We start from the raw sequence: 23,549 nt of genomic DNA on the forward strand, positions 1-23,549 counted from the left end.
CCCACCTCGCTATTTGGATATGAAAAATCAATATCTTGGGATTTGAGGAATGAGTATGAAATTTTATATTTTTTGAACCAAATATTATGGGATTGAAATAAGTGAAACCCGTATCTCATTATAGAATTTGGCGAAACAAAGTACGGCTTAATATTTTGATAAATTATAAAATTTTCTTATAAAATGATGATATAAATATTAGCAAAAATTTCACCAGCCAAACAAATCGGTGGATACTAAACCAGTCACAGAAGAAACAGATAACTTCTTAACTCTCTCGGCAGATCAAATTTTTATTCCCATCTTTAATAAAAAAATATACTTTAATTTATATTGTCATTTGCAATGTTAAAGAACCAATGAAGGAGCTTCATTTGAATGGTTGTGGTGAATTTGATGTGTAATGGGAGCTCAAAAGAGCATCCATGCTGGCAAAGGTTTGATCTTTATGTGATTCTTGAATTACCCATTTGTTGTTTTTACATGATTGTATGTATTTATATGTTTTTCTGTGTTTGGTTCTTGATTTTACAGCTAAAGTAGACTTGAATGTTGATTTCACACATAAGTTATGTGCTGCTTTGATGCTTCAGCCTTTCAGGTATGTCAATAATTTGTAATACAGGGGGGTGGCAGAGAGAGAGAGAGAGAGATGCCAATGTGGGTTTTTGACTGTGTAATTGACTGAATTATTTGTTTCTTGAATAGGGGGGGGGGATGCCAATGTGGGTTTTTAATTTCGTAACTGAATTGTTTGTTTTTTGAATAGGGATACTGGTAGTCCACTCTCACTTGTTATTGGAAGGTGGGGAATTTTTTTATATAATTTTGATTTGATTTTTAATGTAAAATTTACATTTTTGATGAAATTGTGACTATTGGGCACTTTGATTTGCAGTCTTTGCATTAAGCATCCTAATTTATTTGGAAAGAGTGAGAAGCTTGATTTATTGTGGGACAAAGGACTTTATGACTCCAATGTGTCAATTGCTTACAGAAAGCCGAGGCCTGAGTGGCTTACGCAACAAACAGTGTTCCTTCAGGTAACTATTTTTTCTGTTATTCGTTCCCTTAACTTGAAGTAGGTAATGTGGAGGTTGCAATGTATGGGTTTGAGAGAACTTCTGTAGTTTCTTAGAATTGCAAGTTTTTTTTATTAAACAAAGTGTTGTCAAATTTTAAATTGTTTGAATGTTCTTTTGCCAGTGTAGCGACCACCTAAATCTTGTAACATTCTTGATGTGAATTTGGTTGTGATCCCGAGTTTTTTATGTGTAGGCAATATACAGCCGAAAAAAATGAAAAATTCAGTTTTAAATTTCTTGTACTCAGATTATAGTGCCACATGCCATAAGTCTTGCTGCTTCGGTTTCCTCAGCTGTGTACTAAGAATTTTGTGCCGTGAAGTTTGTATTATTATCTATCAGATACATAATATAAAACTGTGAGGACCAAATGACATCTTTGGATACCATTATGTGCTTGTAACCTGAATTTTCTTTACTTCCAGCACTCTGTTTCACCTGAAGTCGCTATCCATGGTTTGCCCTTTGACAATTTCTCCCGTTCAGGGAGTGGAGATGTGAATCTCTGTCGCGTATCCGCAGGGCTAGATCTAAGTGAGCCTGCAGGTACCAACTGGAGCAGTAAAACAAGTATAAAGTTCGAGGTGGGTGCCTTACTGAGCGGCCAGGACTCTTTCTTTGTGTATTTCAGTCCTAAATTAAACATTACCATGTGCTTCCTTTTATAGACGAGTTCTCATTGTTGTACGAATGCAGCATGTCCGTCCAATCAATGACAGCGGTCATTCTATCACCAGAGATGTTCATGGCTTTCCAGTGACTTGCAGGTAGCTCAAGATTTTACTATAAGTATATCAACTGGTTGCAGACTGTAATCTTCTTGTGTGAAATCCTTGCATGCAGTGGTGCACATCATGACAGCATGGTAGTACTTAAGCAAGAGTCTCGTTTTGCAAGAGCAAATGATGGGAGTTTCACCAAAGTATATTTTTGAACTCTCGAATCATGATTGAAAATGTTTTGGAGTACGCATCTAACATAATATATAATCTTTCTTATTTTTAGCTCAACTTACAAATAGAACAAGGGATTCCTCTACTATCCAAGTGGCTAATCTTTAACCGGTTCAAGTTCGTTGCATCAAGGGGGCTTAAGATTGGGCCTGCTTTTCTATTAACCAGGTGAAATTCACTTTGTTTTTTGGGTTCTTAGCAAGAAAATGTAACTGAATTTTCAGTTATGTTCAGTACAACCAGGAAGGGAGACTCTAGCTCTTTTTGTAGTAGTACTGGTTATATTTTAAGTCCAAAAGCATGCAATATTAGTTGGGAAGTGTACAGGAGTAAATCATATACATCTAATCTGCCAAATCAGAAGTAGATTCATGGTGTGGGAGAAGCTTGCTTTTATTTTGTAGCCTGTATGGAGTTTTAGTAACTTACATTAGTTGGCGGAAGATTTAGCATTTGAAATGAAGAACAAAGTTACATGAGAGTACGACTACCAATCAACTCAAAACAAGCAAAAGTATTCTCAACAGTATAACCATTTTAGAAAACATTATCTTTCTTTAAAAAGATTGATAATGACGTCTTTGCAAATTCCAGTTTATAGTTAACTTGAACTTTACTACACAGTATTGTTTTTGAGACGTACATGCATAATGAAAACTGTTAGCAGCATTATATGATTAAGCGTTTAATTGGCTTTCTTTATTCTTTTTCCTTTTGTATACTATCCTCAAGTTTGCATCTTTTCCTTGGATAGCCTTACAGGTGGTTCTATCGTGGGAGATATAGCTCCTTACCAAGCATTTGCTATCGGAGGACTTGGTAGTGTGCGAGGATATGGGGAGGGTGCAGTTGGATCCGGTAGATCCTGTTTAGTTGCAAACAGTGAATTGATATTACCTTTGGTATGTAGTAATCTCACTGCACAGTAAAATCCTGATACAACCTCACTTCTTTTCTTTATGAAGTCCTATGTAAAGCAACTCCAAATAGTTCACTAATTACTTGAGGTTTAGAAATATTTTCAAACTCATTGTTTCTACCTTGGAGCCGAGACTTCTTCTAAGCAATAGAAATTTGAACATACTAAACAGCTGTATATCCTTTGCATGCTTCTCTCAAAATGTCTAAATTATCACAGTGTTTATCTAGTTTTTTTATTCATTAGATAACACAGTGAGGCTCGTATACAAATAAATGCAGAATTTAATAATGCTTTGCCTTGGTCTAACTATAAGATTTAGGGTGATGTTTAAAAATACCCATTTTTTGGGTGTAATGGCTGAAAATACCCATTTTTAAAACACATGGCTGAAAATACCGTTTTGCTTACGCATTTTGTAATTGGGTAAGTGTAATACGCATTTGAGAATTGGGTATCCAAGAAAATTACTAAAGATACGCATTTGTAGTTTGGGTATTACCATTGGAATACGTATTTGCCAAATGCGTATCTTAAAAAAAAAAAAATTGGATACCCATTTGACAAATGCGTATCTAGTACAAAATAGGATACCCAAATGGCAAATGCGTATCCAAAACGGTATTTTCAGCCATCTACTTCCAGAATGGGTATTTTCAACCATTTGTACCAAAAAATTGTTATTTTTAACATTTTTTCTAAGATTTACAGTCATTATCTATCTGGAGAGCATATGAACATTATCAATCTGAATCTATTTGTTCTTTGCACCCCATACCTCTATAAAAAATGGAGAGAGACACTGATTTCTGGTTTAACAGCAGCTAACCTCAATAAAAAAATGGAAGAGAGGCATTGATTTTTGGTTTAACAGCAACTAACCAAGTGGCCGGGCAGATTTTATGGGTATTGTTGGGCAAGCTGTCATTAAAAGCAAACTCATAAGTTCTCTAGCATATGGTGGCATCATATTACCAAAAAATATGTGTACTGGAATGTGCTTAGAATTATTAGTTATTGGACGTGCAACACTGAAAGTTGTTCACTGAGTTTTACTTCCATTAAAGGTAGAACCCTTACCCTAAGAATGGACCATAATTAAAAATTAGACATCCCCATCTTCACATATACAAATTAAAAGCTTTATTTTCAACTGGTTTTTCTTCTATCTCTACTATGTGCTACACGAAGGCATTTTGTAATCATCTGTTTGTCCTTGCCCTAAATATTGTGTGCATCAACTTTACAACCTCTAATACCATTATAATTTACGCAGAATCAAATGTGTGAAGGTGCGATTTTTATGGACTGTGGATCTGATTTGGGGTCTGGGCGTTACGTTCCAGGTTATTTCTGTGCATTGTATGTCAATTGCCGTTCTATATTGTGTGTAGTTTTTTATTCTTTATTATGATGAAATCTTAAGTAATTTGACAATTATATGGCAAACTAAACTTTGTGGGCAAAGGTGCACGAATGCATACTTTTTAATGAGATGCAATTTGTTAAGCATCTGTAACTGTTGAAGTTCTATTAACTCAGTATTATAAATCTTTAAAGTCGAGCTTCTAAATAATCTAATATATATATATATATGTTTGTTCACATCTAAATAATCTTATATATATATATATATTCTGTTTTCAATCGTTGCTACTCTACAACTGATAATGGTCTAATACTTTTGGTTTTGATTACCAATTAGCAACGCCTTGTGTTGCTCACTCTCGTGAAGCTAACCATAACATGACCAATTACAGTTTTTTCTCAAACTTTCCCTTTCTTTTTTTGATGAAAATGTTTAGTTCAAACCGCTGAATACCTTGGATTTGAATTTAAAGACTATATTCATGATGAGTAACAGCCTTTTTTAGGATGCGACTACCATTATTGGCTTTTTATAATGGCGTTTATTAGATTCATGGTTCATGGTTGGAACCAGCTAATTGGGGGGTTTGCTCTCATGTTATAACTGCTTGTGATTTTTTAGTATAAAAGCCATATGGGTATTCCATACTTACATTTATACTTTTCTTCTATGGTAATTCAATAATTATCATAGCAACAGAAAACTAATCTTAACTGTAGACTATTCCTAATCTCAGTTATTAATAGGATCTGGTGGTTGAATCTACCTTCGATTGCATATAACTATATATTCTCATTGTTTTTTTAATTTTTTTCAGTAACACGGTCCAAGTTCTAAGCATATACTTGAGTATAAAATTTATGAAATACCGAAATAATTATCTAAAAATAACATTTCCATTCCAATATAAACCAATGAAGTCGTGAGGCCTGCAAAAGCATGTAAGACTGTGAGGTGTAGTAACTTGATTCCTTTTTTAAGTCATCAGGTGTTTATGGGGCATCTGAGGTTTTAGTATGGCTGGAAGAGTATTAGCAGAGCAAGTTACCTTAATATATAGACTTTTACAAAATTTCTCGTCTATCGCAGGCATGATTGCTTTACATTTGATATTCTCTAATTTCTGTATAATCTCGTTGATTAAGCTATTATCAGGCATGATAGTACTAAAATGCTATTGTGTTTTCTTGTTAGTCATGTCCCCACCTCTCCCAGCCACCCTATTTTGTTACCAAGAGCTTAGGGAAGCAAACTTATATATCAGTATCACTTTGAAATTCAAAGAGTCATGTTAATGAGAATTCTGTCCATCTACTAAATCTATGACTCTCAGTTTGTATTACTTCCCCTAAAATGACATGCTCATATTCTGCAGGAGATCCTGCCATGAGACACGGTAAACCAGGGAGCGGAGTTGGCGGTGGATGTGGCCTTCGGTTCAAATTTCCGCTAGGTCACCTTCAGGTGGACTATGCTATAAATGCATTTCAACAAAAAACCGTTTACTTTGGATTCAGCAATGTAGCTTCGTGATATTCAAATATCGTGGCATGGAAGATGCAGACATAGCAATCTCAGATGGCGGCAATGTGTTGTCACACCATTTGACACCTTAATCGAAGAAAAGTTTGCATGTATAGAAGTTGTTTCTTCATTTGTGCTATTTATAGGGTAGATCTAAAATCAAACATGATCAAGTGCCTTTTTCGAGGACTGAAAATGTAGTTTCTTTGATTTTCTTGTTACGTTTTCTCTGACACAAGTACATGTATAAAATCTCATTCAATTTTTATGTACATCTGTAGAAAAATTGAGGATAACTTGGATTATTCTGAATTTTTGACAAACAATTTCAGATTGAAACAATTTGGTGGTTATCCAAACTTTTCAACCGGATAAACAAAGAATGATGTATTTTGTGTGAATTCAACGACCAACCTTTTATTTTTTTCTATCTACATGACCAAATCTGTTGTAAGTATTATATAGGTGTCCAAAAGACATGTCCTAAGACACGTCCATACATGTCCAAAAGACATGTCCTAAGACACATCCTTTGAGGTATGCGGTTGTGTCTAAAAGACATGTCTTTTCACATTAACACGAACCCCGCCAATACCGAAAATCATATTAAACTTAAACAAGCATGCACTCCGCACCCTCCCGACTTGTTTGATGAAATATTACAATCACATTGGTCAACTAGTTAATCCAATTACACTAAAATATCTAACAATCCTCCCCCATTTTAGCGTAATCCATGATTAACTAAACAAAATCACAACAAATAACAAATTTATGCATAAATGAAATATCATGACGATTGAATTTCATATTAGTATATTACACATTCCAGATATTCGAATATCAAGGAATCACAACTGATTGAACCTTTGTTATTCATAATGAATACATGAAGATAATGTACACATAAATTTACATTCTCAAATGTTCTCACTTCGCACTATCCTTTACTAGCCTTGTGTCATAATCCTTCATAAGCATAATAAAGTCAAGTCCTAACTTCTTGAAGCGGCTAAACTTCGTGCTCACATAGGTAGCTCTTTTATTCTTGCACCTGCATATGCAATTTTTCAAAAGAACTATTAAGAAGATAAACTTCAACCTCCTCAACTTGCAGGTCTGAACACATACCTTGGGATGATACTATTAATGTGTTCCAATCTCTAGATGTTAAGCTTTCCACATTGAATTCAACATCTAATGTCATATTAGATGGGAATTGGGTATCTCAACATGAAAAATTTAGATGGACTTTAATCCCACCCCTACAGCCGATTTGTACACAAGATCTCTTCTCAACCCTTTGGTCAAATGATCGGCTAAATTATGTTGAGTTCTTATAAACTCCACTGATATAACACCATGCATGATAAGCTCTCGAATCATGCTGTGTCTAACACCTAAGTGTCTAGACTTGCCTTTGTACACTTCTCTATAAGCATTAGCCAAGGCAGACTCACTATCACATCTGATAGATATGGGAGATATCGGTTTAGGCCACAATGGAATTCATAAATCAGATTTCTTAGCCATTCAGCTTCTTTACCAGCAACTGATAATGCTACAAACTCAGATTCCATTGTTGAGTTAGTAATGCAACTCTGTTTTTTTGATGCCCAAGAAATAACACCTCCCCCAAGAAGGAATACCCAACCACTCGTGGAAGAATGATCTTCTTTATCACAAATCCAACTTGCATCTGAATGACCTTCAAGAACCGAAGGAAATCCAGTATAAGTCAAACCATAATCCATGGTTCCTTTTAAGTACTTGAACACTCGGCTTAAAGTTTGCCAATGATGTGAACTTGGTTTGCTAGTAAACCTACTAAGCTTACCAACAACATAGGCTATATCTGGCCTGGTGCTTATCATGGCATACATGAGGCTACCAATCGCTCTTGAGAATTCAAGTTGAGATACTACAACTGTTTTACTAGATACTAGCTTAAGACTAGGATCAATAGGAGTGCTAACTGGAGAACAATTATTAAAGTTAAATCTTTTCAGAATCTTCTCAATATAATGAGATTGAGAAATTGAAATACTATTTTTCGTACGCTTGATCTTTATACCAAGAATCACCTCAGTCTCTCCCAAGTCTTTCATGTCAAAATTAGATGACAACAATTTCTTGGTTTTATCCACTTGATTTTAGTCAGTCCCAAAAATCAACATATCATCTACATATAAGCAAATTATAACTCCTTTACCAGAAGCATCAAACTTGCTATATACACATTTGTCTGCTTGGTTAAGAAGAAAACCATTAGACAAACCACACTATCAAATTTTTGATGCCAATCTTTTGGTGCTTGTTTAAGACCATACAAAAATTTCTTCAACTTACACACCTTATGCTCACTACCAGGCATAACAAATCCTTCCGGTTGTTTCATATAAATCTCCTCATCTAATTCACCATTCAAGAATACAGTTTTTACATCCATCTGATAAATTACAAGGTTGTGTATAGATGCAAGTGCTATTAACAACCTGATAGTAGAAATCCTAGCAACAGGAGCATAAGTATCAAAGTAATCAATCCCTTCTTTTTGCCTAAAGCCTTGTATAACCAATCTGGCTTTAAATTTGTCTATGGTACCGTCCACTTTCATTTTTCTTTTGAAGATCCATCTGTTTCCTAATGCTTTACAACCAGGAGGTAGATCGCTCAATTCCCATGTGTTATTATTTATGAAAGAATTCATCTCATCCTGAATATCTTCTTTCCAGAATGCAACATCCCTTGATGTCATTACTTCATTAAATGTTTTTGGATCCTCCTCAATAATAAAACAATATTGGTACTCAGACTCAATCTCAACCTCATCTCTTGAACCTTCAACCAAATAAAGTTGAAAATCAGGTCCAGATGATTTGTTTTTTTTTTCTAGCTCTAAAGCTTCTCCTTGGTTCAGAAGGTCCATGAACATCTTCAGTTTGAACCGGGTTCCTATTGAAAGAATTCTGAATCATGTCTCTTGGTCTAGGTATAGATGTAAATCTATTTTCATCAAAGTCAGCATCTCCTGACTCGATAATCGTATTCACAAATACATAATCATTAGATTCTAATACATAGAACCTATATGCAATGGAATGCTCAGCATACCCCACAAAAATACAATCTAAACCTTTTTCACCCAAGTTTCTCCTTTTGGGTTCAATGAGCCTTACAACTGCTCTACATCCCCAAACTCTCTGAAAACTCAATTTTGGTGGCTCTTTATATCAAAGTTCATAAGGGGTAAATTTATTCCTCTTAGTAGGAATCCTATTCAACAAATAACAGGATGTTAACATAGCATCACCCCAAAAACCTTCATTCAAACCCGAATATGATAACATGGAATTAACCATCTCTTTCAAAGTCCTAATCTTCCTTTCTGCCACACCATTTTGTTGTGGTGTATAATGAGCAGTGGTTTGATGTATTATACCAGCAGATTGAAAGTATACTGGATCATAATACTCACCTCCTCTATCAGTTGGCAGATTTTTAATCATAGTACTTTTATGTAGCTCTACTTCTTCTTTATAGATTTTAAATTTATCAAGAGCTTCATCCTTAGTGTTAGGTCACACTATCACTGTAGAGGGGGTGAATACAGTGTTTATTACAATCAAATCGAACTTCAAGAACTTAAGTAACAGAAAACAAACTTTATTGAAACAATAAACTCTGTTACAATCTGGAACTGTTATCTCTCAGTGATGAACAAAATATCACGAGAGCTGCTAGGGTTACAGTTAAATAATATTCTCGATAATGATAACACTTCTAGTGTAAACCCTATGTCTGTGTTTATATATTACACAGTTACAATATAATCGCTAATTGATATGGAATATAATTCTGCTTCCTAATATATATCAATCAGATATCTTTTATTCCAAGTATTCCATTCTTTATGGAATTCCTTCTTCATGCATATCTCTTCTTATGTTTATCTTGATCTTCTTAACTTTAATCAGCTGTTGTCCTTATCTGATCGTCCTTCAGCACTTAAGTTCTGATATCTATCTCCTGATGCTTATCTCCTGATAACATAAGTACTGATATCCCTTAAGTCCTGACTTCCAGTATAAGTACTGATCAACAGTTAAGTACTGATTTGTCCTGTTCAAATAAGATCTGAAATCTAAACATAAAACATATTAGCCATGACATTATCAAATATATCTAACAATCTCCCCCAACTTGTAAATTAGCAAAATATACAAGTTTAACAGATATTTGATGATGTCAAAAACATTAAGTACAAATGCATGAGAATTAGACAAGATAACTACAACTTACAGTCCTTAAAGCTTTTACCAATTCAACTTCTGATAACAACTTTAGTCTGTATACCCATCAGAATTTAAGCAGTTGTAGATCTTCGACTTGGCTTCATCATTTTCTGATCTCTCTGATGTCAGGAGTTGTTCTGAGATAATTCTTCAACAAACATTTCTCAGCATATCTGAATTCATCAATCATTCTCCGTTTGACATCTTTAAGCTCTGCAGTATCTTCACCAGTTTGAAATATTGCGGCTCTGAGATCATTAATCTTTGCTTTTCTCAACTCCTGATCTAGTCTTATGACATAGGCTTTGTCAGACTCTAGATTAAACTCATGCCCCTTAATACCAAGATATGTTCTGATCTGTGCAGTATTAGGCTTCATATCAACAATATCACCATTGTGATTTCTGTACTTTGGAACATATATGCTGTCAGACTTAACAGAATAAAGTCTTTTCTGTCTCTGAATCTGTTCTTTCAAATAGTTTGCAGCAGTCCCTGTCAATCTGTCATCCACTTGAAGTAAGAATAATACATGCTCCAATTCTTCAAAATACTTCAATAGAATGGCATTTTGTCTTATATGATATACCCTACCATCTGTCATGAAATACAACAAGATGTGTTCCTTCAAGTAGGTATGGTAAACCATTTGTACAGATTCCAGTTGATTCAATCTTTCAGGAGTTGCTCCAATACCTGGTTCACTCAAGGAAGTTGGATCATTGGTAGTGTTGTGTACTCTTCTTTCATCAGCACTTCCCAATCCAGTTTTATCTCTTGCTTCCTTTCCAGTAACTACTCTAGCTTCAAAACGACTTGCAGTAGTCTTCAAAGATTGAGTTTGTTTTGCCTTAGTGAATCCTGGTAGGAGTGTTTTTGATCTTCCTTCTGATATCAAGTTAACTTGAGCTGTGTCAGAGGTTACTTGCTTCTTTTGAATATCAGAACTTACAATTTCTTGACTCTGAACAACTTGAGCCATGTCAGAGGTTGTTTTAAGAACTTTTCTTGAAGTCAGAGCAAGATTATCTTTGTCATCAGTAATTTCTTCATCTTCAGGAGGTACATAAACTTTAACAGGTTCACCAACCTTTTCTTTACCCTTGGATCTTGGATCTATCTTTGGTTGTGATTTAGCAAATGTTGCTTCAGTTTGTGCCTTTTCTTTAATCACAATGCCTTTAAGTTTTGGAAGTGACTTTTTACCAGAAGCTTCAGATTTAGATGTGGCTTTCTTTGATTTAAGTCTAGCTTCTTCTTCCTTTAAACTTTCCAAGTCCATTCCTGGATTTTCTTGAAGAAATAACTGTCTTGACATTTCTTCATCAAGATCTAGAAGTTCATCGGAATTTATTCTTTTACCAGTATCAGAACTTATTCTCTTCCCAGTATCAGAACTTATCCTGTGACTTGCAATTTCAGCATTTCTTGATGAGAATCTTTTACCTTGACTATGACCTCCACCCATTCCAGAGTTTCCTTGGTCATCTTTTTCATCATCCTTTCCTTGCAGTGTCTTGTCATCCTTGCATTTGGACTTAATTACTTTCTCCCCCTTTTCGGCATCAGCAGGAAGTAGAAGAGAGATAAGCAATTCCACTGAAGATTGGATTTCAGTCAATTGTGATTGCTGAGAAGCTTGATTTTGCAGAATTTGATCAATCTGTGCTTGTTGACGATCTTGAGTCTTCTCAATATAAGCAATCCTGTCAATAGAAGGTTGAAAGAACTTTTTCTTATCAAGTTTCCAAACTTGTTCCTGCTTGATAAAGTTCTCCTGAATCTTGTGTATTTCTGCATGAGTGGTTGAATGAAGACCTTGTAGATGTTTAGTACTCAATGCAGTGACACGAAGCTGGGTTTTGAAATCATCAGAATTTAACATTTCATCAGATTTAGTCAAGTGCTCAGTAAGCTGTAACGCAGATGGAATACATGAAACTGAGTTCCATTCCTTAGTCCACTCCTGACCTGCAGGAGTTTCACTCCAAGGCACTGGTGGTTCCTCTGTAACAAACTTCTTTACTAGTTCAGACTTAGAAAGAGGAATATGTCCTGAAGGACCTGCTGCATCAGTATCTGCAGTTGGAGCAGCATCACCAGTATCTCCAGCATGTGCAGCATCAGAACTTATAGAATCAGTATCATCTGATATAATAGCAGTGTGAGTAGCAATGGAGGCTTCAGCATCCTCTAGTTGCTGAGCTGATGCTAAGTTCTGATCAACAGCCATATCCTGATGCTCACCTAAAGTCTGATCATCAGTGTCTAGATGCAGAGAAGGTGACTTAGATAATTCCGGAGTTTGAATAGCATCAGGAACAGGTGTTGGCAAAAGATTTGTTGCTGTTGGAGCTTCTAAGAGAATTACTCCAGGCACAACTAAGTGTTGATCAGCATTATCAGCACTTGTGCCTTGATTACCAAGAGACACAGAAGGGGAATTAGCCTTGTCAGATACTGTTTCCTGAGATGGAGTGGATGGAGAAGAAGTAACTGGAGCACATTCTTTTTCTTGTGAGATCAGAGATTCCTGATCCCCTTCCTTAGCTGCTTCCTCCTCATCATCTGAAACTGGCCTTTGTGCCCTCTGTTTCTTGTATTTCTTGTTTGATTTGGATTCTTTTGGAGTTTCAGGAACAGTCATTCGTCTAAGCCTTTTGAGAAGCTTAGAACCCCCAATATCAGAATCCTTCTGAGAAGTTGCTTTCTCAGCTTCATTTACCACAGGTTCTGAAGAAAGAATCTGTTCTTCAGAATCTGATTCATCTCTCAAAGTAATCCTTCTCTTCTTCTGAGGTGTTTGAGAAACAGTCTTTGTTCTCTTTGCCTTAGAAGATGTAGGTTTCACATATGACTTGAGATATGTTCTGAGAGATGGTTGAGAGGTTTGAGGTGGCTGAGTAGAGGTGGTAGGTGCTGATGAACCAGGTTCTGATGTTTGAACATCAGGATAAAGTGCAGTGTACTTCACAGGATCATAGGTGATTAAGGCTTGTTTGACAGAGAAAGGTATTAAGAGGGGTCGTAACACAGCCTTTTTATTATCAGAAGATAATAAATCAGTAAAAGATAGACTTGAAAAAGAATAACAGTCATTGGAAAGGGATTTGCACATGTAACAAGTAAGAGTGAACTGTTTAAGTACGAGTGCCATTAATCTTAACCATAGACTATTAATCTTCCACTTCAACATATTCTAAATTAATTTGAGACTGTTACCAAATTTTATTCACAGATAAGTCAAGTAAAGGGTTAGACTGAAAAATCAGAACTTAGACCTATACCAGAACTTAACAGTCATCAGAACATAATGTCTTTACTCGAAAAAGGAATATCTATCTTAGTAAGTTTTCATACAAGTTCTGAGTTATAGTCTTCAGAACTTAATCATCAGAACATGTAACTAGAACTTGTCCTCAGAATTTGTGCAAAGTGACACAGTGACTGTTTATCTAAAATAACAGAGACCACCACAAAAATTTCATCATTCATATGGAGTGATTTGTGTGTGCATTAAGCTAAATAACCAATAAAGAGTAAAGTCTGATTTACTTCAGTACATCTTAAAAATAAGTCATAATTAAAATTTTGCTAAAGAGCTGTCATTATCCTGAAACTTACTGATAAATAAGTTCATGCATGAGTCCACCTCAACTGTTTTTGTGCTAATTTTATGCATCTTTTTAAATTCTATTTTACAGTGGCTTCTCAGTGTAAGTGAGTTACAACTGCTTATCAGAATGTATGCAATTATCAGAGTATTTCTCCAGTAATCATAGAGTGTGAAAAGTCACCAAGAAAATATTTTGCTTTTCTAATGCATATTTACTTAATACCAGCTATGCACTTGGGTCGTCCCATTCACATTTTTACTCTAGATCTCAAAGGAGTACCTAATATTCTTCTTTGATTCTTTTTCTTCTTCTTTTGATAAGTGAGGTTTATCAGCACTTAGTACATTCAGCAGTTTTACTAGAATCAGAACTTAACAGATGAGTAGCATTATTCTAATTTGTGACTTAGTAATAAGATGAATAAAGTAAACTAAACTAAGCTCAAGTATCAGAATTTGCTTGTGTCATTAGATTTCCACAGAAATAATTACTTCTTTCATGGGATCATTTGTTCATTGAAGACTAGTAGGTCAGTATCTAGCACAATTATCCTCATAGGATTGAACAATTACTTAAACAGACATATCACTTATTAGAGTTAAGAGATATATATCAGACAACAGTCAGTACTTAAAGACATTTATCAATTTAGCATAGAATTCACAAAAAGAGTAATTCTGTAAATACTGATCATATAGTCTGATAACACATAACAAGTTTAAGCAGATTTAGAGAGAAAAAAAAACCTGAAATCATTCCAAGTTCATTTACCAATCTTGTAAAGGTAGCTTCACACAGTGGTTTTGTGAAGATATCTGCTACTTGTTGATCTGTGGGAACAAAATGCAATTCCACTGTACCTTCATCCACATGTTCCCTGATGAAATGGTACCTGATGCTGATGTGCTTTGTCATCGAGTGTTGAACTGGATTACCTGTCATAGCAATAGCACTTTGATTATCACAGTAAATAGGGATTTTGAAATATGTTAACCCATAATCCAGTAACTGATTCTTCATCCAAAGAATCTGTGCACAACAGCTTCCTGCAGCAATATACTCTGCTTCTGCAGTTGATGTGGAAATTGACTTTTGTTTCTTGCTATACCAAGAAACCAATCTGCCTCCAAGAAATTGGCAGCTTCCACTTGTGCTTTTCCTGTCAATTTTGCAACCTGCAAAATCTGCATCTGAGTAACCTATTAATTTAAAATCTGATTCTCTAGGATACCATAATCCTAGATCAGCTGTTCCTTTAAGATACTTAAAGATTCTCTTTACAGCTGTTAAGTGAGGTTCTCTTGGGTCTGCTTGAAATCTTGCACAAAGACAGGTAGCAAACATGATATCTGGTCTACTAGCAGTTAGATAAAGAAGTGAGCCAATCATACCTCTGTAATCAGTAATATCTACTGATTTACCAGTATCCTTATCCAGTTTTGTTGCAGTGGCCATGGGAGTGGATGCACTTGAACAATCCTGCATTCCAAATTTCTTCAGCAAGTTTCTGGTGTACTTAGATTGACAAATAAAAGTGCCTTCTTCACTCTGCTTGACTTGAAGGCCCAGAAAATAACTAAGTTCTCCCATCATACTCATCTGATATCTTGACTGCATTAGTTTGGCAAACTTTTTGCAAAGTTTGTCATTTGGAGACCCAAAAATGATATCATCAACATAAATCTGGACCAAAAGTAAGTCCTTGCCATGGTTGAGATAGAACAGTGTTTTGTCAATAGTTCCTCTGTTGAATCCACTTTCCAGAAGAAACTGAGCTAAAGTCTCATACCATGCTCTAGGAGCTTGCTTAAGTCCATAAAGTGCTTTATCAAGCCTGTAGACATAATCTGGATGTTTGGAATCTACAAAGCCTGGAGGTTGTTCAACATATACTTCCTCCTCCAATTCTCCATTGAGAAAAGCACTTTTCACATCCATTTGAAAGACAGTAAACTTTTTGTGAGCAGCATAAGCCATGAATATCCTTATGGCTTCTAACCTAGCAACTGGTACAAATGTTTCATCATAGTCAATTCCTTCCTGTTGAGAATATCCTTTTGCAACCAGCCTTGCCTTGTTCCTTGTAATTATGCCATCACTATCAGTTTTATTTCTGAATACCCATTTTGTACCAACAACAGATCTATTCTTAGGTCTTGGCACTAAGGTCCAGACTTTGTTTCTTTCAAATTCATTCAACTCTTCCTGCATTGCTTGCACCCAATCAGCATCTTGAAGAGCTTCTTCCACTTTCTTTGGCTCAGACTGAGAGAGAAAAGAATTGTAAAGACATTCATTAGAAGTACCTGTTCTAGTTCTGACACCTGCATCAGGATTTCCAATTATCAAATCAGGTGTATGTGATTTTGTCCACTTCCTTGCAGATGGAAGGTTTTCTCTAGAACTGGATGCTCCCCCATGATTCATGCTGTCTTCGTTTTCATTTTCTGATGCTCCCCCTGAAACTATGCTCTCTGAGTTGGATTCTTCAGCATTTAGATTTTCAGCACTATCAGTACTTGGCTTATCAGAACTTGACGAATCAGAACTTGAAGAGCCAGATGTGTGTTCTGATGCTTCTTGAGATGTGATAATATCTTGAGTATGCTCCCCCTGCATTGGTGCAGCTTCCTTTGACGTAGTCACCACAGTTTCAATAACATCAGAGTTTAATCCATCAGAGTTTACAGTATTAGAACTTAGACTGTCAGGATTTAAGGTATCAGAATATGAATCTTCATTTTCAAATCTCAGCTGATCATGATCAATGCAATCTTCAAGTCCAGTGATCTTCTTGTCATCAAAAGAGACATTGATAGATTCCATGACCACTTTTGTTCTCAAATTATAGACTCTGAAGGCTTTTGTGGAAAGTGGATATCCAACAAAGATTCCCTTATCAGCTTTTAGATCAAACTTGGATAGCTGTTCAGGATGAGTCTTGAGAACAAAACACTTACATCCAAATACATGAAAGTATTTCAGATTTGGCTTCTTGTTCTTCACCATCTCATATGGTGTTTTTCCATGCTTGTTAATGAGTGTTGCATTTTGAGTAAAACAAGCAGTCTGCACAGCTTCAGCCCAGAAATAGATTGGAAGCTTTGCTTCTTCAAGCATTGTTCGTGCAGCTTCAATGAGAGTTCTATTCTTCCTTTCAACAACTCCATTTTGCTGTGGAGTTCCAGGAGCATAAAATTCCTGCTTTATTCCATGATTTTTGCAGAACTCTTCCATTATCAGATTCTTGAATTCAGTGCCATTATCACTCCTCAAAATTTTCACAGAATCTTTGATCAATTTATCCAGACGTTTGATATGATCAATCAAGATAGATGCAGTTTCACTTTTTGTGTGCAAGAAATACACCCATGTGTATCTGGTGAACTCATCTACTATGACCAACGCATATTTCTTCTTTGCAATAGACATGACATTCACTGGACCAAATAGATCAACATGAAGTAGATAATAAGGCTCAAGAATCGATGATTCAGTCTTGCTCTTGAATGAAGATTTTCTTTGTTTGGCCTTCTGACATGAATCACAAAGACCATCAGGAGCAAACACTGATTTTGGCAGTCCTCTCACAAGATCCTTCTTGATTAGCTCATTTATCTTGTTGAAATTTAAATGAGAGAGTTTCTTGTGCCAATTCCAGCTTTCTTCAATTGAGGCTCTACTCATCAAACAGATTGCAGAACCATCAGAACTTGTTGAAAGCTTAGCTTCATAAATGTTGCCACGCCTGAATCCCTTCAGAACAACTCTTCCTTTAGATTTACTAACTATTTCACAATGTTCTGCAAAGAAATCAACATGATAACCTCTGTCACAGATTTGACTTATACTCAGTAGGTTGTGTTTAAGTCCTGAGACCAGAGCTACATCTTTAATGATGACATTCCCAAGATTGATATTGCCATATCCCAAAGTTTTTCCAATGTTGCCATCTCCATAAGAAACACTTGGGCCAGCTTTCTCCATAAAGTCTGATAGCAGGGCCTTATTTCCAGTCATATGTCCTGAACATCCACTGTCCAGAACTAAAATATTTTTTCTGTTGCCCTGCAATCAAAAAGACCACTAATTATTAGTTTTAAGGACCCAGACTTGCTTGGATCCTTGGGCCTTTTTAAGTTTGTTAACATTTGCAGCGGATTTAGCATCAGATTTTATGTTAACAGCTTTCTTATCAGAACTTATACGACCAGACTTTGAATCAGAACTTACACTAGAAGGAACAACAGAAACTTTCTTTAAAGAAGGTTTTATTTGATAATAATCATAGTACAAACTATGATATTCCTTACAAGTATAAATGGAATGCCATAAACTACCACAATGAAAACAAGGATTTTGTGGTTTGTATCTAACAGACTGACTCTTAACTCCTGATTTTGAAGATAAGGAGTTAATATTCTTATTCTTCCTGCAAAAAAAAGCCAGATGGTTAGAACTTCCACAGTTATGACATGCTTTCCTAGGAGCATCAGGAACAGATTTATAATTATTGCTTTTATTCACTCCTTCCTTTCCATTCCTGTTTTTCCTAGGTGATTTTACCTTGTTTGCATTCTTAACATCTTTCAGCTTATGCTTAAGCTGCTTCTTTGTCATTAAGCCTATGTTAACTTCAGCTATCTTTTCCTGTTTTAGTTTGTCAGAAGCTAATTCCTTTTTAACTTCTGATTTCTCATTTTCAGATTTTTCAGTTACAAACTTAACAGGTTTTAACTTCGGCTTTTGCTTATCAACAGGCTTAATTTCTACAGTTCCTTTTTCATTTTTATCTTCTCCATAACCTAAGCCCTCCCTCCAGTTTCCACTGCTTAGCAAATTTTGAGTTGTTTTGCCAGAGTTAGTCCAAGTCCTAATAATCTCTCTCTCCTTTTCTAACTCAGTTTTTAGAGATTCATTCATTTTTAGCACTTCATCCCTAACATAAAAAGCATCATCTCTATCCTTCTGAGTTTGATGGAACATGACTAACTCTTTTTCTAAGAAATCATTTCTTTTCCTAAAAGCAAGATTTTCAGAAGTTAATCTTTCACATGTTAAAGTTTGATCTCTATAACTAACAAACATGGTTTTAAGATATCTTTTCAACTCATTAATATCATCAGTATGAAAAGCATAAGTAGTCTGAGGTACCTTTGTTTCAGCAGCTTCAGAACTGCTCTCAGAACTTGATTTATCAGCATTTGCCATCAATGCATAGTTCTCCTCACTTTCAGAGTCTGAGGTGTCTGTCCAGCTTTTCTGCTTTGTGACAAGAGCTTTGCCTTTGTCACCCTTAGTCTTCTTGCAATCAGGAGATATGTGGCCTTTCTCACCACAATTATAACATTTAACATTGGCGTAATCTCCTCTGTCAGACTTTCCTCCTCTTCCTTCAGATCTTCTGAAATTCTTCTTATCAGAACTTATGCCTTTCCTGGAAAACTTCTTTCCCTTCCTGAACTTCCTGTATGCAATCTTTGTGATTCCTTTCACCATAAGAGCACACAGCTTCATCATCTCCTCATCAACATCAGTCTTAGGCAAGCTTTCAGAATCTGAGTCATCATCACTCTCAGAACTTGATGACTCAGTATCAGACTTTATGAAAAGAGCTTTACCCTTGTCTTTCTTTGAGGAAGGTGCTTTGGGGGATTCCTCTTCAGCCTTGAGAGCAACTGTCCTTGACTTTCCTCCTTTCCTCTTGCTTCTTTGTTCCATCTCAAGTTCATGAGTCTTGAGCATTCCATAGATTTCATCAAGAGTTGTTTCATCAAGATTGTAGTTGTCTCTTATTGTTGTTGCCTTCAAATCCCAGCATTCAGGAAGAGCTAACAGGAATTTTAGGTTGGTATCTTCAAGATCATACTCTTTATCAACCAATGACAAATCATTCAAAAGTTTGACAAATCTATCATATAAATCATTCAATGACTCATTCGATTTTGAGTCAAAATGTTCATACTCTTGAGTGAGTATTGTCTTCCTATTCTTCTTAACTGTTTCAGTTCCTTGACACCTTGTCTCCAGTGCATCCCATATCTCCTTGGCAGTCTTGCAGTTGATTACCCTATTTGACATTACATTATCAATGGCACTATGCAGTAAGTGTCGTACCTTGGCATCCTTAGCAATAGATGCTATATCTTCAACAGTATAATCACTTTTTTCCTTTGGTACGGTCTTTGCTGCTTCTCCTGCAATTACAACAGCGAGCTTGGTAGGTTTGTGAGGCCCTTCCTTGATTCTATCAAGGTATTCTGGATCTGTTGCTTCCAGAAACATGGTCATCCTTACCTTCCATATGGGATATTCAGATGGTCTCAGTATGGGAACTCTGATGGTCTCATATCGACTCTGAATTAATGTCTTTGATGATTCCTCAGTTTTGGCAGGCTTAGTTGGAGTTTCTGTGTCAGACATGATTGTGTTTGGATCTTTAACTGTATGTGTGTTAACAGCAGGCTCTGATACCACTTGTTAGGTCACACTATCACTGTAGAGGGGGTGAATACAGTGTTTATTACAATCAAATCGAACTTCAAGAACTTAAGTAACAGAAAACAAACTTTATTGAAACAATAAACTATGTTACAATCTGGAACTGTTATCTCTCAGTGATGAACAAAATATCACGAGAGCTGCTAGGGTTACAGTTAAATAATATTCTCGATAATGATAACACTTCTAGTATAAACCCTATGTCTGTGTTTATATATTACACAGTTACAAGATAATCGCTAATTGATATGGAATATAATTCTGCTTCCTAATATATATCAATCAGATATCTTTTATTCCAAGTATTCCATTCTTTATGGAATTCCTTCTTCATGCATATCTCTTCTTATGTTTATCTTGATCTTCTTAACTTTAATCAGCTGTTGTCCTTATCTGATCGTCCTTCAGCACTTAAGTTCTGATATCTATCTCCTGATGCTTATCTCCTGATAACATAAGTACTGATATCCCTTAAGTCCTGACTTCCAGTATAAGTACTGATCAACAGTTAAGTACTGATTTGTCCTGTTCAAATAAGATCTGAAATCTAAACATAAAACATATTAGCCATGACATTATCAAATATATCTAACACTTAGTATTCAACAAATAAACATAACAATATCTAGATGCATCGTCAATAAATGTAATGACATATTTTTTATTTCTCAACGAAGGTGTAGCATGAAAACCATATAACTCGCTATGTATCAGTTCCAACACTTCAGATATCCTGTTTACGTCCTTAAAAGGCTTTCTGGTTATCTTAGTTAACATACATGTTTTACATTTCTCATTGTTTATATCAATAGCAGGTATGAGACTCATTTTAGACATATCCTTTATTCTTTTATAATGTACATGTCCCAGTCTAGCATGCCACAATTTAGATTTATTCGAATTATTGGTAGCACTATTAGAAGCCATACAAGCAGATTCATCATCAAATGAGACATTAACATTCAACATAAACATGTCATTACATAAATAACCAAAGCCAACAAAAGTACCATGCTTTGACAAGATATACTTGTCACTTTCAGACACTTGTTTGTAACCACAATTATTCAATACAACACCAGACAAGAGATTCTTTCGAATTCCAGGAATATACAACACATTATTTAATAATACATATTTTCCAGAAGTAAAAACAAGCTTTACATTTCCTAGTCCTTTGATTGGTTCAGTTGCAACATTTCCCATCTTTAACATAGATCCATCTTCGATTGGTTGAAAATCTTCAAACCAACGAAGATCTTTACACACATGACTTGTTGCTCCAGAATCAATCCACCATGCAACATTATCATCCTGCACATAAAATGTCTCAGAGATTAGTGACACATAATTCTGCCCAGAATTATAATTTTGTACTAAAATATGACCTTGTTGCTTTTCTGGATCCTTAGATCCACTTGGACCAGCGTTATGCTTGCTTTTACCAACCCGACAATCCTTCTTGAAATGACCAGGTTTGCCACACTTCCAACATGCCAATTTTGGTTTCTTGTTGGAAGAGGTATTGTTATTTCCTTTAAACTTCCTCTTCTTACCATTGTCTTTGTTAGAATTCTTAGAAGATCCACCATCTTCAACCATACTTACAAAAGAGCTACCGACTTGATTCTTTCCCTTAGGATTATTCTTAATTTCTTGAGCCCTTAAAGCCTCTTCAATTCTGAAGTGACTTCCAAGTTCAACCAAAGTCATCTCTTCCTTATTATGTTTCAGGGTGTGTTTGAAATCTTTCCACGAGGGTGGCAGTTTGTCTATAACACTAGAAACCGAAATGGATTCATCCATTTTCATGTCGTGTTGAACAAACTGTCCCAAAATCCTTAACAGTTCACTATACTGTTCCATGACCGGTCTAGTATCAACCGTTTTATAGTTAATAAAATTACTAACCAAAAACTTTTTGCTAGAAGTATCTTCAGCTATGTACTTGGATTCAAGGGAATCCCACAATTCTTTTCCAGACTCAACATTTTGGTATATATCAAAAAGAAAATCAGACATACCGTTCAAGATGTGACCTCGACAGATGTAGTCATCATTCTCCCATTTGCAGCGTCTTCTAGTTTGTTCTACAGTTTCCTCCTCAATCATTTCTGGCATTGGAGTACTCAAAACGTACACAACTTTTAATGTGGTTAACAAGAAATTAGGGGTGACAAAATCATACACGACCCGAAACCCGACACGAACCCAACCCGCAAAATTACGAATTAGGGTTGAGAATTTTGACTTTCGGGTCGGGTAAAAATTTACCCGAAAAAATCGGGTCATTTTCGGGTTGACCCGAAATACCTGAACCCGACCTGTTTATTTAAATAATTAATATATATATTATATATGTATATAAATGGTAGGTTATATTTTATAAATCATTTGTAATATTGTGTTTTATTATATTTCTATTTTTTTTATATTAATTTGGCATAACATTTTAGTTTTGTAATGATGTAAAATATTTTTTTTAATTTTAATTTTTTTAATTTTTTTTAATTTTTGGGTTATTTCGGGTCAAACAGGTCAATTTCGGGTTACTGGGGTACCTATCAGGTCGGGTTCGCGTCACAATTTTTGAACCCGTTTCGGGTCGGGTCGGGTTCGGGTTAGACTAAAAAAAAATTAGGTACATCTAACACGACACGAACCCGACTCAAAACCCGAAATTACCACCCCTACATGAAATGCATCTTCTTTTACCATCTTCTAAAGTCATATCCCTCGAACTTGTATAGTTTTGCAAACTTGCTAGTAATGTCTTTTACAGATTCGTTGTTCGCCATCTTCAGAAAACAAAATTGTTTCAATCTTTGTAGTAGAAAAATTGAGAATAACTTGGATTATTCTGAAATCTTGACAAACAATTTCAGATTGAAACAATTTGGTGGTTATCCAAACTTTTTAACCGGATAAAATCAGAATATAAGAACAGAGAATGATGTATTTTGTGTGAATTCAACAACCAACCTTTTATCATGACCAAATATGTTGCAAGTATTAGCTGTCCAAAAGACATGTTTTAAGATACGTTCATAAATGTCCAAAAAGACATGTCCTAAGACACATCCATACATGTCCAAAAGACATGTCTTAAGACCCATCCTTTGAGATATGCGGTTGTGTCTAAAAACATGTTTTTTCACATTAACACCACCCCCGCCAATATCGAAAATCATAATAAACTCAAACAAGTATGAACTCCGCACTCTCTCGACTTATTTGATGAAATATTATAATCACATTGGTCAACTAATTAATTCAATTACACTAA

At 35.5% G+C, this 23,549-nt stretch overlaps 3 protein-coding genes across 4 annotated transcripts; 1 reads left to right on the forward strand and 2 right to left on the reverse strand.

Annotated features, from left to right (window-relative positions):
* Nucleotides 1–213: 213 nt before the first annotated feature.
* Nucleotides 214–6,118, forward strand: LOC141693057 (outer envelope protein 39, chloroplastic). 2 transcript variants are annotated; one of them, XM_074498055.1, is made up of 11 exons: nt 214–437; nt 535–601; nt 770–805; nt 899–1,043; nt 1,511–1,669; nt 1,782–1,852; nt 1,929–2,007; nt 2,091–2,206; nt 2,793–2,940; nt 4,234–4,319; nt 5,702–6,118. In XM_074498055.1, exons 1-11 carry the CDS (start codon nt 404–406, stop codon nt 5,724–5,726), a joined length of 966 nt encoding a protein of 321 aa, XP_074354156.1. In that variant the 5' UTR covers nt 214–403; the 3' UTR covers nt 5,727–6,118. The 2 variants fall into 2 exon arrangements, with proteins under 2 accessions (XP_074354156.1, XP_074354155.1); XM_074498054.1 differs by having other exon boundaries at nt 4,234–4,303.
* A 1,132-nt stretch (nt 6,119–7,250) lies between these two features.
* Nucleotides 7,251–7,958, reverse strand: LOC141691565 (secreted RxLR effector protein 161-like). Its single transcript, XM_074496295.1, has one exon. The coding sequence runs from the start codon at nt 7,956–7,958 to the stop codon at nt 7,251–7,253; it is 708 nt and encodes a 235-aa protein (XP_074352396.1).
* Nucleotides 7,959–8,047: 89 nt separating this feature from the next.
* On the reverse strand, nt 8,048–22,384 carry LOC141691567 (uncharacterized). The gene is made up of 2 exons (XM_074496298.1): nt 21,043–22,384; nt 8,048–8,691 (listed from the first exon to the last, which is right to left on the reverse strand). The coding sequence occupies exons 1-2, from the start codon at nt 22,382–22,384 to the stop codon at nt 8,048–8,050; spliced, it is 1,986 nt and encodes a 661-aa protein (XP_074352399.1).
* Between the last annotated feature and the right edge of the window lie 1,165 nt (nt 22,385–23,549).

Source organism: Apium graveolens, chromosome 10 (assembly GCF_009905375.1).
Source record: "Apium graveolens cultivar Ventura chromosome 10, ASM990537v1, whole genome shotgun sequence".
Classification (NCBI taxonomy): domain Eukaryota; kingdom Viridiplantae; phylum Streptophyta; class Magnoliopsida; order Apiales; family Apiaceae; genus Apium; species Apium graveolens.

Excerpts from the sequence above, each read along its gene's own strand:
- LOC141693057 (XM_074498054.1), top strand. The coding sequence starts at position 404 with ATGGGAGCTCAAAAGAGCATCCATGCTGGCAAAG. Across the intron at positions 602-769 it reads TTGATGCTTCAGCCTTTCAG|GGATACTGGTAGTCCACTCT; the intron begins GTATGTCAATAA and ends TTTTTTGAATAG. Across the intron at positions 4,304-5,701 it reads GTCTGGGCGTTACGTTCCAG|GAGATCCTGCCATGAGACAC; the intron begins GTTATTTCTGTG and ends CATATTCTGCAG.
- LOC141691565 (XM_074496295.1), bottom strand. The coding sequence starts at position 7,958 with ATGAAAGACTTGGGAGAGACTGAGGTGATTCTTGGTATAAAGATCAAG.
- LOC141691567 (XM_074496298.1), bottom strand. The coding sequence starts at position 22,384 with ATGCCAGAAATGATTGAGGAGGAAACTGTAGAACAAACTAGAAGACGC. Across the intron at positions 8,692-21,042 it reads CAATGAGAAATGTAAAACAT|GTTCAAGAGATGAGGTTGAG; the intron begins GTATGTTAACTA and ends ATTTGGTTGAAG.